Source organism: Leptonotus elevatus, chromosome 18 (genome assembly GCF_054856555.1).
Source record: "Leptonotus elevatus isolate MCC_2025b chromosome 18, RoL_Lele_1.0, whole genome shotgun sequence".
In the NCBI taxonomy this organism is placed as follows: domain Eukaryota; kingdom Metazoa; phylum Chordata; class Actinopteri; order Syngnathiformes; family Syngnathidae; genus Leptonotus; species Leptonotus elevatus.
The window spans coordinates 9,197,524-9,212,095 of NC_141256.1; the positions used below are offsets into that span (position 1 = coordinate 9,197,524).

Here is a 14,572-nt window from a genome sequence, read left to right on the forward strand (position 1 = left end):
CAGATGTTTCCAGGTTCTCTCGAGATGCCATCTGGGATAATTTGAGCAGGATCTTTCTTCCACCCGATGTCTGTTTGTGTGTTAAACTGCTGCTGCTTATTTCGTAGGATGCTTGCAGTCTATTTGGAACGCGCCGGCGAACCTCTGCACCTTGTCTCTTTTCATTGCCGCGCGCTGCCGCGGCCTACTTCCTCGACCTTGGTCGAGAGCCTGTCGTGTTGCTTTGTTACAGTTTTAGCCGGACTTAAAACCCATGGGAAGTTATGTCACACTGAATGTAGGCCAACTTTGTTGAGTGGCGTAATGCAGTTAGGGGTGTGGTCCTTGAGAGGGTCGCCGAGCATTTGGACAGGAAATGCAGTTTGCTCATATTTCAACAAATGGACACAGAGGGGAGCGAAAAATATATTCATATATATATATTTTTTATTTTTTATTTTTTTACTGTGACTCTTAACATTGAATCGCATAATATAGGAGATACATGTCCTCCCTTTTTTTCAAAGTTACTTTCATGGCTTGGAAGAAGCGAAGTTACAACTTTAAAGTCTCGTTTTTATGCCTGCCGGCAAATGATGTTCGTCACTCAGGGAGCAAATTGAGTTTGCATGCCTTGATGACTCATTAACATGGCCTTTGCAGCGCTTCACCAATGCCCCAGTGTATTTTGACACATTCCATTTTTCTAATAGTTTCTTGTAGAGGGATGTCAGGAAGTTATTTTTTTTCTGGCGGTTTTGAGAGTACTAAAGCACTCATTTGTCCTTCCGTAGTTGGTCTGAACTGCAGTATGTCATTAAGCTATAGAACTTGCTTTGTTTTGTAGTAGCAACTGCTGAGTCATGACTCAATAATGCAAAATAATTTACAACCTATTGAAAGTTGAGTATTTCAGTGCCACACAAATCAGGGAAAAATTATCTTGGACAACACTAATGTAGCATACGGTGTGGAATATGAGGGGGCAGGGTTTCCACTGTGGCTGTTCACAAATGGTTACAGTCCACGAGGGGTGCGTTTGGAATAGAACAGAACAATCTAGTAAAAACAGCAGCAGTTAAATCTGAAAAGACTGTAATTTGCATGTCAGGCCAGTAAATGGTGAATGCACACCAATTGATTTTCGTTTGTTCAAAAACATATTTCTGATACTTGCCATTGCAGCTGTCCATCGCTATATCGCGGTTCAGTGCATTGTGGGTATTTTTTATTGTACAGCACAATATAGTTACTGCACATCTTAGCTAAATAACTAATAGAGTATAACAATTGATATGCATCAGAGAGGTTAAAAATTTTTCATATGAGGGTCACGCATATAGAAAAATACTTCCGTAATATTTCACACAACTGCGTATTATACACGGGATTGTACGGTAAGTGTATGAAATACTGTATGGGAATAAAGTCTTTCTGCTAGTAATAATAAAAGCTACAAATTACTGGAGAAGGTGTTATGTTACTATGTTCCTTATAGTGTTGTCGGTTCTGGTACCAGCATGTAGTTCGACACTTTTGGATATTTTTCAGTGAGGGAGAGAACGTTTCGTAGTGTTTTTGGGTGGTGTGTCCCGTGAGATTTTATGAAAGGACAACTCGTAGTAGCCGCTCCTTTTAAGCATTGCCGTTTCGCTTGCCTATATGCTAACTCCTCGGACTTGTTACGAGTCTCGTAAGGTCAATTGGAATTTAGATGTTTCTGGTGTTGGTGAAAGATTCTGGTTGGTAACCCGGTAGGTGATGTCTGGTCGGTGTTGGATTTCACTTTTCCTTTCTTTTCTTTGATCCTTCCTCGGGTCTCCTGACAACCTCACGACTCTAGCTGGATTCTGAAGTATTCGGTTTAGGTGAACGATATGGGATTTTTAATAGGTTTTAGGTGGATTCATGAGTACACACTCACACGCACATACTCACGCACATACAAAAAAAAGAAAAAGAGGGGAAAAAAAGAAGGTAAGGTCAATTGGTGGGCGGCGGCGCTGCAAGTACCGGTACCATACAAAATGCAGTATAGTATGGAGCAGTACCCCGATACCAAATTAGTACCGGTTAATCGTGCATCCGTAGTTCCTTATATCAAGATATTTTGGGGTAATATACATGGTGCGTGTTATACACAGGATTTTACGGTGTATGAAATACTGTATGGCAGGGTTCACCAATTCCGGTCCTCGAGATCCGGAATCCTGCATGTTTTAGATGTTTCCGCCTCCCAACACACCTGATACTAAAGATCAGGATCGTTATCAGGCATACTGATGAACTGAATATATAAATCAGGTGCACTAGTGGACGGAAACATTTAAAACCTGCAGGACTCCGGACCTCAACGACCGGAATTGGTGAACCAGGCTGTAAGGGAATAACGTCTTTCTGCTGGTAATAATAAAAGCTACAAATCACTGGAGATGTGTTACTATGTTCCTTATGTCAAGATATCTTGGGGTATTATATATACGTGGTGCGTGTTATACACCGGATTTTACGGTGTTATATTTTTCCCCATTGCCAGTCCAGGTAATGTATTCAAACACTCGTCCCTACTTAGCATTTAGAGTTTTCACAGGCACAATTGAGTGGTCAATGATACACAATTTGACATTTCCAGAACAGCATTAGCAACCACTCGTCACATTAAAAAATAATGAGCCAATGGTATCCATCGCGTCATGTTGTGTGTGTGTGTCACATCACTATTTGTCAATCATCTATTAGTCAAAGAAGGCTCCGGTATCACCGCTGCTTCCAACCCTCCTCAGTTTACCTCTTTCTCAGGCATGTTTATGAATGGGCGCTCCCCTTTCATGCTATTGCATTGAACCGGATAAGCAATTCTTTGACGTCATCCCCATCCAAGCCTTAAAAAGAAGTCAGCGGGGATTTAATATTTTGGGCTTTCACGTCAGTCCCTGCAGTTTTTGTTACCACTGTTCTTGGGGGGGGGGAGGTGGGAAGGTGTGTCGGCAATACATTCCAAATGAAATACACACGAGCAGAGCATGTTTGATGTATTGTGATCAAGGTTACCGCCATGGTGGTTCAAAGTACAATTTGGGACCGCTTTACTAGTAAACTGCTTTTTGTTTAATCCCTGCATGTTTTGTGTTTCCTCAGTTCTAAAACAATTTTATGTATAGGCAACTCATTTCACATGCAATATATTGATGTATTATTGTTACAGTACTTGCATGGTGGTTCAGAGTAAAATTTGTGACCACATCATTTACTTGTTGCGGTAAATTGCTTTGTTTGTACAGTCCCAAAAGAGTTGGCTTTGTCATTTTCAGGCAGCATAGTTATTTATTTTTTTTCTGTCTCTCCCAGTTTCAACCCCCCATGGTGCTTTTCAGAAGAAAATCATTTTGTGGGCCCGCCTTTGTGGACTCAGTGTTTTGGTCATTATTTATTTTGTTTGGAGTTGTCCTATGAATACATCAGCTCCAAAATAAAACAAAGTCTTCTCATTTTGTTGTCAGATTTATTTTGTCCTTTGAAATGCGGCGTCTGACAGATACATGCAAATCCAGTAACTTTGTATTTGATGGAGTATCAAGTAACCAAATCCCCCGACCGGATTCTGCTGGTTTTATCATTTCAAATAAATGTGGTGATGTCATTGGCGAGAGCCTGGTGGCTTGTTTTATCTTGAAAGGGCTATAACTGCAGGGTTTTCCCCACTGCCTTATAGGCCTGGCAGGCTGCCAGTTTTTTTTTTCCCTCCCCTTGTCGATGAATAGTAATTGTCGGCCGAGTTAATTTTGTAATTTGTAGATCGAAAGTGGTCGGATGAATAGGTGCAGTATGAATTCAGATGTATAATAGAATGCATGGTGTTCCACTGGGTTTAATTCTGGGGCCTCTATTGTTTTCATTGTATCTGCTGCCCCTGGTTTCCATCTTAAGAAAACAGCGGCGGTTGTTTTGAAGTGCGCTATAAATGCGAAGTTGAGCAATTCTAGTCCAGCACAACTAGCTATCAAGCAAAACTAAAGGAACACTTCCTTAAGTTTGGAGTTGAGTTTGTTCTGAATTCAAGGTGAAGAGACACAGATTTGATGAAATTGCTAGTAATAACAACACCTCCTTGGCTGAGGGAGCAAAGTGAAATGAAATCAAAACCTCTCTGGTAATGTCATTATTTGGTTTGTTTTGGTAGAACGGTGTGAAATAAAAAGTAATACTATGGGACCCATTCACCTTTACAGTTTGGGCCCGTGCTGACAAATGCACAAATTGAACAGACAAAAAATAACCTATAACTCTGGTGACAATGAAAGTAATCATTGAATTTAGTGCTACACTATGTGTGGTTAATTTTAATTATAACCGGTCTGTCTTTATCTTTATTGTTTGTCATTCCGGGTGTAAAACCGTTTCATTGTTCCCGCTGAAGAAATATTGTATTGCTGCTGCGCTGCACCCTCTTGTACAGAATGTCTCCATGTCCTTTGTTATTCACCAGGATACCAGAGGGTCAGGCAGAGGCTGGCTCCCTGGCTGCGGACAAACTGCGCTCGCTGGAGGACCAGCTAACCCGAGCCAAACAGAAGATCCACACCTTCCAGAAATTGACAGGAGATGGTAAGCAGCGAAGGCCCTTCCTCTGATGAGTTGGCATACAGTGCAACTGCGAAACATGAAAGGCTTAGGCAAACACCATTTGTTTTGTGACACATTTTCCTAGATGTTCCTATTTCAAGTAAAATATACATTTTTAATATTTAAATTAGTGGTGTCAAAATGAGTGCGTTAATTTTGAGTTAATTCAAAGTTCCTTTAATGTCACTCATTTTTTTAACACGCGATTAATGATCGGCCCTTTCTTGGAAAAACTGTACTGGGGTAATTCCAGTCACAACACAACAGACAAATGCACGTCAACATTTAGCAGTAATAAATTTAATAGTAATGCATATATTTGTGGAGAATGGGATAAAGTTGTATTTTACCATTTTAAAAATGTGCAGAAAAAAAAAGTTACTTCATGTTAAAGATTAGATAGCTCTTAATATGAAGAGAAAATTACACTGAGCTGTCACATACATCTTACAAATGCAATGATGCCATCTAGTGGCAGAAAAATGATCTCAACACAAATCAATATCACACTCGTTTTTTACAGTAGAGTACATATTTTTAATGTTAGCCCGATTTTATGAATTATTATGAAATTATTGTATCAATGACTAAGAGATGCAGCCATATTTCAATTTAACATTTTTCCACATGTTAACAAGAGTATGAAAATGTATTTTTAAAAAACTATTTTATTGTACATTTAGAACAGATAACATTTGCAATTAATCGTGAGTTAACTATTAAAGTCATGCGATTAATTACGATAAAAACAAATTAATCACCTGACACCCCTAATTTAAATATTTTCTTTTTGTTGGTATCATCAGTAGCACTGACGTAAAGAAACACCAGAGACAAAAGGCTTGGTTTCACAGATATGGAAGATTTATTTTTATTTTTATTTTTTATACAGTTCATATTTATCATTTAGTGCTGTCAAATCATCACTGTTTAAGAAGAATAAGACTTTCTTTCTTTTTTCTCGTCAGGGTTCGTTCAAGGTTGCAACGTTCGCTTAAAGTTCTATAAACGTAATGTTGTTTTCTCGTCGCAAGAACATTTTGTCTTTATGACAAGAAAAAAAAAAAACTGTTGGCAAATGTTAGAGATATGTTCCAACCTTGAACAAACCCTGAAAACATTTGCTAATTTCGCCCCTCAGTGGAATACGGGCTTTAGTAAATATAACGCATTACTATTGGTTTTCATTTTTTGATAATCATCCCCCTAAATTTCAACTTTGCATAACAGCAAACTGTATTTTCCTCTCTCGTAAGTGGGATTTTGTGCTAAGAGACGAAGTGACGTCAGAACCACAGGAGAGATTTTGCCGGCTAAAACACATTTGAAGTAATCCTGATTTGTTAAAAATGGATTAGGAGGAACTGCAACTTGTCATGCTGTCAGCATCAAAGTGTGTAGAGTCACTTTTGCCTATTAAACTTCCTTTGAAAAGAAGTCTTGACGGACCTGCCAGCCTATATGGATGGGGTACTCGCCTAGCAGCTAACTGCTAGCCTTAGCGGCTAACGATTGGAACAGGTGCAACATTCTATAGTGTCAGCATAAAAAAAAAAAAAAAATTGTGTAGCATTCACTTTTTGAACAAAATGTATTGACTTTCTGACTATATACAGCTCAAATGCAGTCAGGTGCTTTTTTTTAGAGCGTCGTCAAATAATATACCCGTGCAGAACGGGGTGTGTTATGTGTATTTACCTCTCTAAGCGGTGGTCAGAAAGTGCAGGAAAGCTGCCAGGTGAGCGTGGAAAAGGTGTGAATAAAGCGGAAGCGCCGCGGATGCCCCAGTGGCACAATGCGAGTGAAAGGGAAGCGAGGAGACAGACAGAGAGAAAATAAAGAGGGACATGTGAAGCGTGAAGGGCAGTGCAGGGTCAGCCTTTCCATCTTGCCGCAGGGGAAGCCAACGCTAAAAATACCCTCTAGCTTCTTTTTTTTTTTTCACCAAAGGAGGGAAAGAGAGAAAAGAGAATGCCAGATAGCAAGAGAAAAAAAACAGATTTTCCGTCTCATCCTGCTGGAGGCTGTCTTTCCTTCGCCTTGGTTTTGTTGTGTTTCTGCGCAGAAACCAGAGCAGGCAGCTGTGTTATCCATGTGGGTTAGTCCACATTGTTTGGCTGGGGTGCGGTATAGAGTTCCTTCCTGTTGTTAGACGTGTTGTAAGAGGAAAAACACGTGAAGAGCATCGGGGAGAAGCAGACCTGTGAGGCAGAAAACACAGCCATCAAGAGCTTCTTAATGAGGTCAAAGCAGCACCTAAGGGACACAAAATGAAAACTTTAACGGTTCTTTTCTCAAGCCTCCTTCGATCCATTAGCCTGCTTATGCTCATGTAATGTATTGCACAAACATTCATTAAAAAAAAAGAAACATTCAACCCCCGTGGCATCTTCTTCCAATTGACTTCAACTCCCTTGTAAAATACTTTGAAGTGTCACTTATTTGAAGTTGTCATCTTGTTCTCTTCCAGGCCCGGGGCCCACTCAGGAGGAGCTGCGCCGCAGAGTGGACAATGGCGTCAAGGAGTTTTGGTACTTTGTTCGCAGCGAGGTGAAGAAACTTGCCAACGTTGAGGTCAGCGAGAGGCAGAAATATGCTGAAACGCTCCTGATCGATTTGGGAAACCAGCAAAGGTGAGCATGATAAATGAGGAACGTCGTCAAATTCCCTTGTCAAGAAGATAATCAATTAAATATCATTAAGTATGATATGTATATGTAGTGTTTTTACTAGTACTAGTACTTTTGAGGCATAACCACCCCCCCCCCCCCAAAAAAAAAGAAAGACTTATATATCCCAATATAGCAATTGAATGGCAATTTTCTTTTTTTCGCATTTTAAATTTATAGTTCCTGATCATAAAATGGCCACAAGAGTAGAGCTGGGTATCAAGTCAGATTTCAAAAATGTAATTGATGAGATTCCCAATTGACCAATTTGATTCAATTTACAAATCACTTTAATTAGTTCTTGATTCAGTTAAGGATCTTACACATAACCGATTTTTACATTATTTATTATTTATATAATATATGTCGATTTTTTTTAAATGTCATATTTATTTATTTTTATTTTATTTTAATAATTCTAAATATACATTAAAAAGATTCTGCACACTGGTTAGTTTATTAGTGCAGTTTCATTTTAATTAGGCATGTTTGGGCCACCTACATTTAAGACCCATACTAATTGCCACATGAAAAGGAACATAACATGAAACAAGTTTCTTCGATTCACAATTGTTATATTTTATATAGTATTTTTTTTTTCATTTAAATAATTGTATCTATAACTTTAAAAGATTCTGAATTGTCCTAAAGTGCAATAAGTCAGGTATTTCGTAAATGTGAGAACATATTTTAAATTCCCGTGAAAAGTACATTTCAAGACCGAAGATACAAAAACAAACAAAAAACATTTAGCCGTGATGCAATGCCAAGGGCATGTGCAATGCATGTGTTATTTTATGCATGAAATATATTTAATTAATTGGCTGACTAATCAGTAATCTGTAAAAAAAGAAACAAAATTCTGCCCAAAAATCTGCATCAGCCTCAAAAAATTCATATTGTTTGGGCCCTAGTTTTCACATTTCTTCAATATTTCCATGCAATTGTTCTTAAAAAGATGGAAATTCTGCAATAGCTAAACATGAGAATGGTGTTTGCTGTTTGTGTTTCTGATCTTGTTACAAAATTTGTTATGGCAAAATCAACCATCTGTTTGGAGGGGACAAATCAGCGGGGGTCCGTCGGTCTTGTTGGGAAGATCCACGTCTGCTCTGCGCTATGCTTAAGAACTAAAAGCAATAAAGGGCTCATTAATTTATATATTGCTTTTTATCTAAACCCATAAAAGATAAATTAAGGTACAGTCAATATAGCTTGGTTCCGAGCCGGAATTCGATTTATTTTCATTTTAATGGGGAAAAAATTGCTCCGGTTCGCAAACAAAGTCTCTTATCTATTATCCTGTTCCGGGACATGAGGAGGCGGAAGCGGATCTTCCTGGAGTGCTTGCACTCAAACACATAAGAAAGTCAGCCAAGTGAAGCACTACACCATCAGAAATTCGGACCTTTGCACTCTAACTCCATTCAATTTGTTTGCGTTGCGTGTGTTTACACAATTACAGTGTTTACGACAAACTTTTTTTTTAGGTCAAAATCTTCCAGCAAACTAGTTTGGCCTGAATTCACTTCTCCGTCTGTTTGTTATATCCATTATGCCCTCATTGTTCCGAGACATGGAGTCAGTGATTGTTTAGTGGTTCACTCGCCTGACTTTCACGGTCGAGTCTGCGTTGGATGAATGTTTTTGAGACAATTCTAATTACAGAACACAACATCAGTAATCCGAAACTTGAGATCAAAAACATGATTGTCCAAATCCTTTAGTATAATCAATTGGTTTGACCCACCTACTGATCAAGAGGGTTTTAATTGTACAATTCCAGTAGCGCAGCTGAGAGTAATGTGCGTAGTGTTTAATCGACTCACCTTCTATTCATGCATTCAATGCTGATAAGACGCCACTGTGCTCTCACCGTAACGCGCTGCGCCCGTCAAATAAACACAATCTTTCATTCACCCGTCTCGCTGAATGGAATCAATTTACCTGTGACCAGCATTTAAATAGGTCAGCCGTTTAGAAGGCAATAGATGCGATGCTAAGTACAATAGCGGCAAGTGGAGCGCTGACCTCCACCATCGCTAAACGTCAGTTTGCAACAGCATCCTGTGCCAGGCAATGCTGTTCCACTCCAGTCCAGCAGGTGGCAGTAAAAATAATTGCACAGCTACACACAGCAATTTTTTTTTTTTTCACCACCGCTTGCCTCTGCTGGATATTTTTAATACTGTCACTTTTTTTGTATGCTAAATCAAAATGGTTAGTCTTTTGGAAGATGCCCCAAGCAGTGGTGTCCAAAATATGGTAAGAGGGCTTATTTGTGGCCCACTATCCACTTTCAGCGGCCCAACAACAACAACAACAAATATATATTACCTGGTATTGCTTCTTGTCTATCCGTAGAAAAGAGCATAGTTTTTATCCTGGATTTATAAGCTTGGATGGATGGATGGTATGTTTTGAGTCATTCATTCATAAATGATGATTCTGATAACAAAGTTTACCCACAAATCTGGGGGCCGTATTGTATTCAAGTACAGAGAAAAAAAAACCCACAACATTTTAAAGGTCTTTTTTTTAATACAGTTATTATACACAGGTGCATGTTATTCATAGGATTTTACGGTATTCTTTGGCAGAGGTCCCAAATCTTTACAGGCTTTGTAGTATATTTTTTATAACCCCTCTAACAAACACATTAACTGACCATCAAATGACAAACAAAACATGATCAAATGTTTATACATGCGCAAAATGCACTTTCTGCACTCAGCATCCATTCATTATCAAAACCAACCATGCTGTGAAGTGTCTGTCTCTCCTGTCATCAAGCCTACATGCTTGAAAGTCACACGTCTCTCGCACAAATTAATGAAGTGGAGAAGTGCAATTTGCTATCTTGCGCTCCCGCGGGTGGCAAATTGCAATCGTCGCTATAAGAGGGGGTCTGTTCATATTCACCGAAAACCACGTATGTGCACGGTTTTAATGGAGCTAGCGTGCGCTCGCTCGGCGGTCCTACTCCCACGCAAAGTTCGCAAGTAGGCCGAGTGGATGTCGAGTGGGTGCGAAGAAAGTTCAAAGGTCACAGACTCACCCTGTCTAGATGGCAGACTTCCACTCAGTGGAATGAAGAAAAGCCCGGTGCAACTTATCCGAGTGATTCATTCTAATCCTGCTGAAGTGGCTTATGGAGGCCATTGTCTTAGTCATTGCAGCCTAAGCAGCTTTTCACAGACTGATTCCTCACCCCTAACACACACTCACACGCACACACACACAGGACTAATGTAGACCTTGGTGCAGGTTCCCTTTTTAAGTCACTGCAAGTGCGCCAGGCAAAGGCTAAGAAAGCTGCAATAAAGAACACTCAAATGTTAAACTCCAGTTGCAAATGTCTTCAATGTATATGAAGTAGTTTTGCCAGGAATAACGGAAAAAAACCTCTGTCTCTCTCCAATAGTTAGGACGTAGATGACAAAGGCAAGGTGACCTAAAGTTGACTCTGAGGTGTTACTTAGCCAAAATCATGCACTCTAGTATATTTAACTCATTTACTGCCAGTCCAATAAAAATGGAACTTTTGACGTCTTTAGCCGTCAATGGCAGTGAATGCATTTTAATGGATGTGGCTTATTCAGTGACATCAATAGCCTTGAGGATGTTGGGTTGGCGAGTGTAAGCTTCTTCTCCATGCTACTTTGTATTTGTGATCACACTCTTTTTTTTCTTCTTTTTTTTTCTACTTGAGCAGCAGTAAAATTAATTTAAAAAAATGTTGTCAGTCATTTTGTCAAGTGCTTATTTCGGCACAGTTTGGACCTTGATGGATTGTTAAAGTTACCATTGTCAATAGGTGGGTTTCCATCCACCCATTTTTTATTAGAATTTTCAAGAAATGCAAAAATAAAACTGAATGAAAACGCTCCAAATTCAAAAAGGGCCCAAAATTCGCAAAAAAAGTTTTTACGCTTGGAGGGGGTGGATTTTGTAGCCAATCGAAAAAAGGAAATGCGAATTTTGGCTATGGAACGGGTTTTGGCAATAAACGCTGACCGGCTATTACGCCACACGTACGTTTGTAGTCACAAAGCAATGACGGGCAATAAAGTAAAGTATGTTTGGGGGGGGGACAACAAAACTGAATTTGTTTTGGAATTAATTAAAAAAGCGAATATTGAATGCAATACTTGGAAAACAGCAAAGAAACCTACAGTTTATCAAGAACTCATCGCACGGCGCAGTCGCTTCCTGTTTTTCTTCTTCTTCTTTTCAATTACTGGTGGATCCCATTTCTATGATGTATAGCGCCACCTACAGCGGCGGAGTCCCCTCTAAATATTTGCAAAAGAGGAACAGATGGAAATGGGCATAAGTCGCATGTTTGTTTTGCGCCTTTTCAGTCAATTTGCTTAAAAAATTGGATTTGATTTGACTGTTTGGAAAGCTGACTAATATTTTGTGGCTTTGTCTAACCGCTACACTCATTCGCAGCCTAACGGAGGGTGCGAGGCACACTGCAGTCCAATAATTGGTCTCGGGAAAATAGTAGCATTGATGTGACACTAAGAATGGCATGTGAAGAACACAATAGGCCCATTTTCTCAAACAAAGCTTTTCTTGTAAAAAAAAAAATAACCGAATGCCAAGAAGAAAGAAGCCCATTCATCTTCATTGTTGTTCTTTGTGTTTTGCTGCTTGTTTTTGTTGAATTGTCTTGTCGCGTGTCGATTCCCACTGTTTTATTTCTACGAATAATTGATACTTTCCTCAAAGTGATTGTAAATTCCTTTGTTAATATTCCAAAGCATAGATTCATGCATTCATTGTTTCTATGTATTTCAATGGGAACTATTACCTTGATTTATGAACGTTTCAAGTTACAAACAAGTTCGTAACTTGAGGTAACTCTCCAAATGGTGATCTTTGTTTTTACTCAACAAGAACATCAAAAGCACCACCAAACCCCTCTAAGCTTTACGCTCTTCTCAACGTCATTCCGTTCATTCATGATGGTCACCTTTCGCAAGCAAGCAAGGTTTGCTTTGGCTTCCCGCGTCGGATCCCTGATGGCTCCCTTGTGCACACTCCTGGAAGGAAAATTGACATCCATTCACGGTCCGCGCTTCCAAATTCTAATTGGGACAATGAGTAATGCTGAAGTCATGGTTGTAGACAAAGGCGATATCCGCCGTGCTCTAGTGTTAAAATAGGACATTTTGCCGCTTTGTGTGTGCGCACGCGTCTTTGGATGAGCTACCAAATATCTGAATGCGACCTCTCCGACACATAGGATTTGACTGATTTGGGTCAAAGAAGTGAGTAATAAATTAAGCTTGCATAAGTGTGTGTTTGAGAGAGTTTGCGTTGGCCCTTAGCGGAATACATCAGAGCTCGCGCTCTCGGGCAAGTTGCGAAGAGGATGGCCGCGATATTTGGCAGCGCGCGACTTCGACACACATTTTCTGTCAAGAGTCTTGCAGATAGGATTTCTCCCAGAAAAGAGCTTAACAACCACAACGTGTTGTCACTCAGCAAGATGCAGATAAAACATTCAGAGTCTTTGTAATATTATTTCCGCAGCCCTCCATCATCATAATATACTTTTAGGTATGTTCAATGCCCTGCGGAGGATAGCAATAAACCCGTGCGTCTACCTGCTGGGGTTCAAAGAAGGGAATAATAAATCTGCAATCTTATTTTATGTTGATTTAATCTGTGTGCTGTTTGGCAACTTCTGCATGTCTGCCCTGGTTTGAAATCAGGAGAGATAAAAAAATAAAAAAAAAGGGCTGGGAATAAGATCAAAGGCACCTATGCTTGCATCTTGTGCAAATATTCGCTTCACTTTTCCAGGATCACAAAGACGCAATTGGATGTGCAAGCAGGGGCTACTAAGACAACCAAGCTTCTAACGCAGATCAATTGTATCTCAAATCACATTTCCCCATTGACATATGACATTAATCCTGTTAGGATTGCATATGATGTGTATGCAGTTATTATGCTTATGCAGGTCAGGGGGTCATTGTGTTATGGCTGTATTCTGTTTATGCAGTTGCTATGATGCCAATGTGATGATTATTTTTCAGCTGTATTAGCCACTCTTAAGTGTGTCTAGTCTTCTACAGTTACTATGTCCCCTGTGATAACTTGATGATGTTTAAGCCGTATAAGCCACTCTTAGTTTGTCTGGTCTTATGCATCGACTGTCCCTTATGATGATAACGTGATGTTTTAGCTGTGTTAGCCACTCTTACTTAGTCTAGTCTTATGCAGTTGCTATGTCCCTTATGATGATGATGTTTTCGCCATGATAGCCACTCTTTCTCTAATCATATGTGGTTACTATGTACCTTACGATGCAAATGAGATGATGTTTTAGCCGTATTGGCCATTCTTAGTTTGTCTAGTCTCATGCAGTTACTATGTCCCTTATGGTAACGTGATGATGACGTTTTAGCCATATTAGCCACTCTTGTGATAACTTGCTCATGTTTAAGCCGTATAAGCCACTCTTAGTTTGTCTAGTCTTATGCATTTACTGTCCCTTATGATGACAATGTGATATTTTAGCCATGTTAGCCACTCTTACGTGGTCTAGTCTTATGCAATTACTATGTCCCTTATGATGATAATTTGATAATGTTTTAGTCATGCCAGCCACTCTTTGTCTAGTCTTATGCAGTTACTATGTCCCTTACGATCCTGATGTGATGATGTCTTAGCCGTATTGGCCTCTCTTAGTTTGTCTAGTCTTATGCAGTTACTATGCCCCCTATGATGATAACGTGATGATGTTTTAGCCATATTCGCCACTCTTAGTTTGTCTAGTCTTTTGCAGTTGCTATGTACCTTATGATGATATGATAATAATGCTATTTTAGCAGCGTTCACCATTCTTTGTTTGTCTAGTCCTATGCAGTTACTATGTCCCTTACGGTGCTAATGTGGTGATATCTTAGCCGTAATGGCCACTCTTAGTTTGTCTAGTCTTATGCAGATACTATGTCCCTAATGATGATAATATGATAATGATGTTCTAGCAGCGTTCACCATTCTTTGTTTGTCTAGTCCTATGCAGTTATTATAACCCTTATGATGATATTGTGATAATGTGATGATGATCATTTTGTCGTATTAGCCACACTTAGTTTGGCTAGTTTTATGCAGATTACTCCATCCCTTATGATGATAACTTGATGAAATTGTACCCGTATTAGCCACTGTTACTTTGTCTAGTCTTATGCAGCTACTATGTCCCTTATGATGATGATGTGATGATGAGGTTGCGGTTTGCCATCCCAACTCTTCCATGCAAGTTGTTCTTCCATGTATTC

The 14,572-nt window shown here is 39.5% G+C and overlaps 1 protein-coding gene across 1 annotated transcript in view; it reads left to right on the plus strand.

Annotated features, from left to right (window-relative positions):
* Window positions 1–14,572, plus strand: part of fut8b (fucosyltransferase 8b (alpha (1,6) fucosyltransferase)) — a 108,354-nt gene that overhangs the window by 65,106 nt on the left and 28,676 nt on the right. The window contains exons 3-4 of the mRNA XM_086061768.1: window positions 4,466–4,584; window positions 7,073–7,235. Coding sequence (XP_085917894.1) covers window positions 4,466–4,584; window positions 7,073–7,235 — 282 coding nt within the window. The remainder of the gene's footprint in view (window positions 1–4,465; window positions 4,585–7,072; window positions 7,236–14,572) is intronic.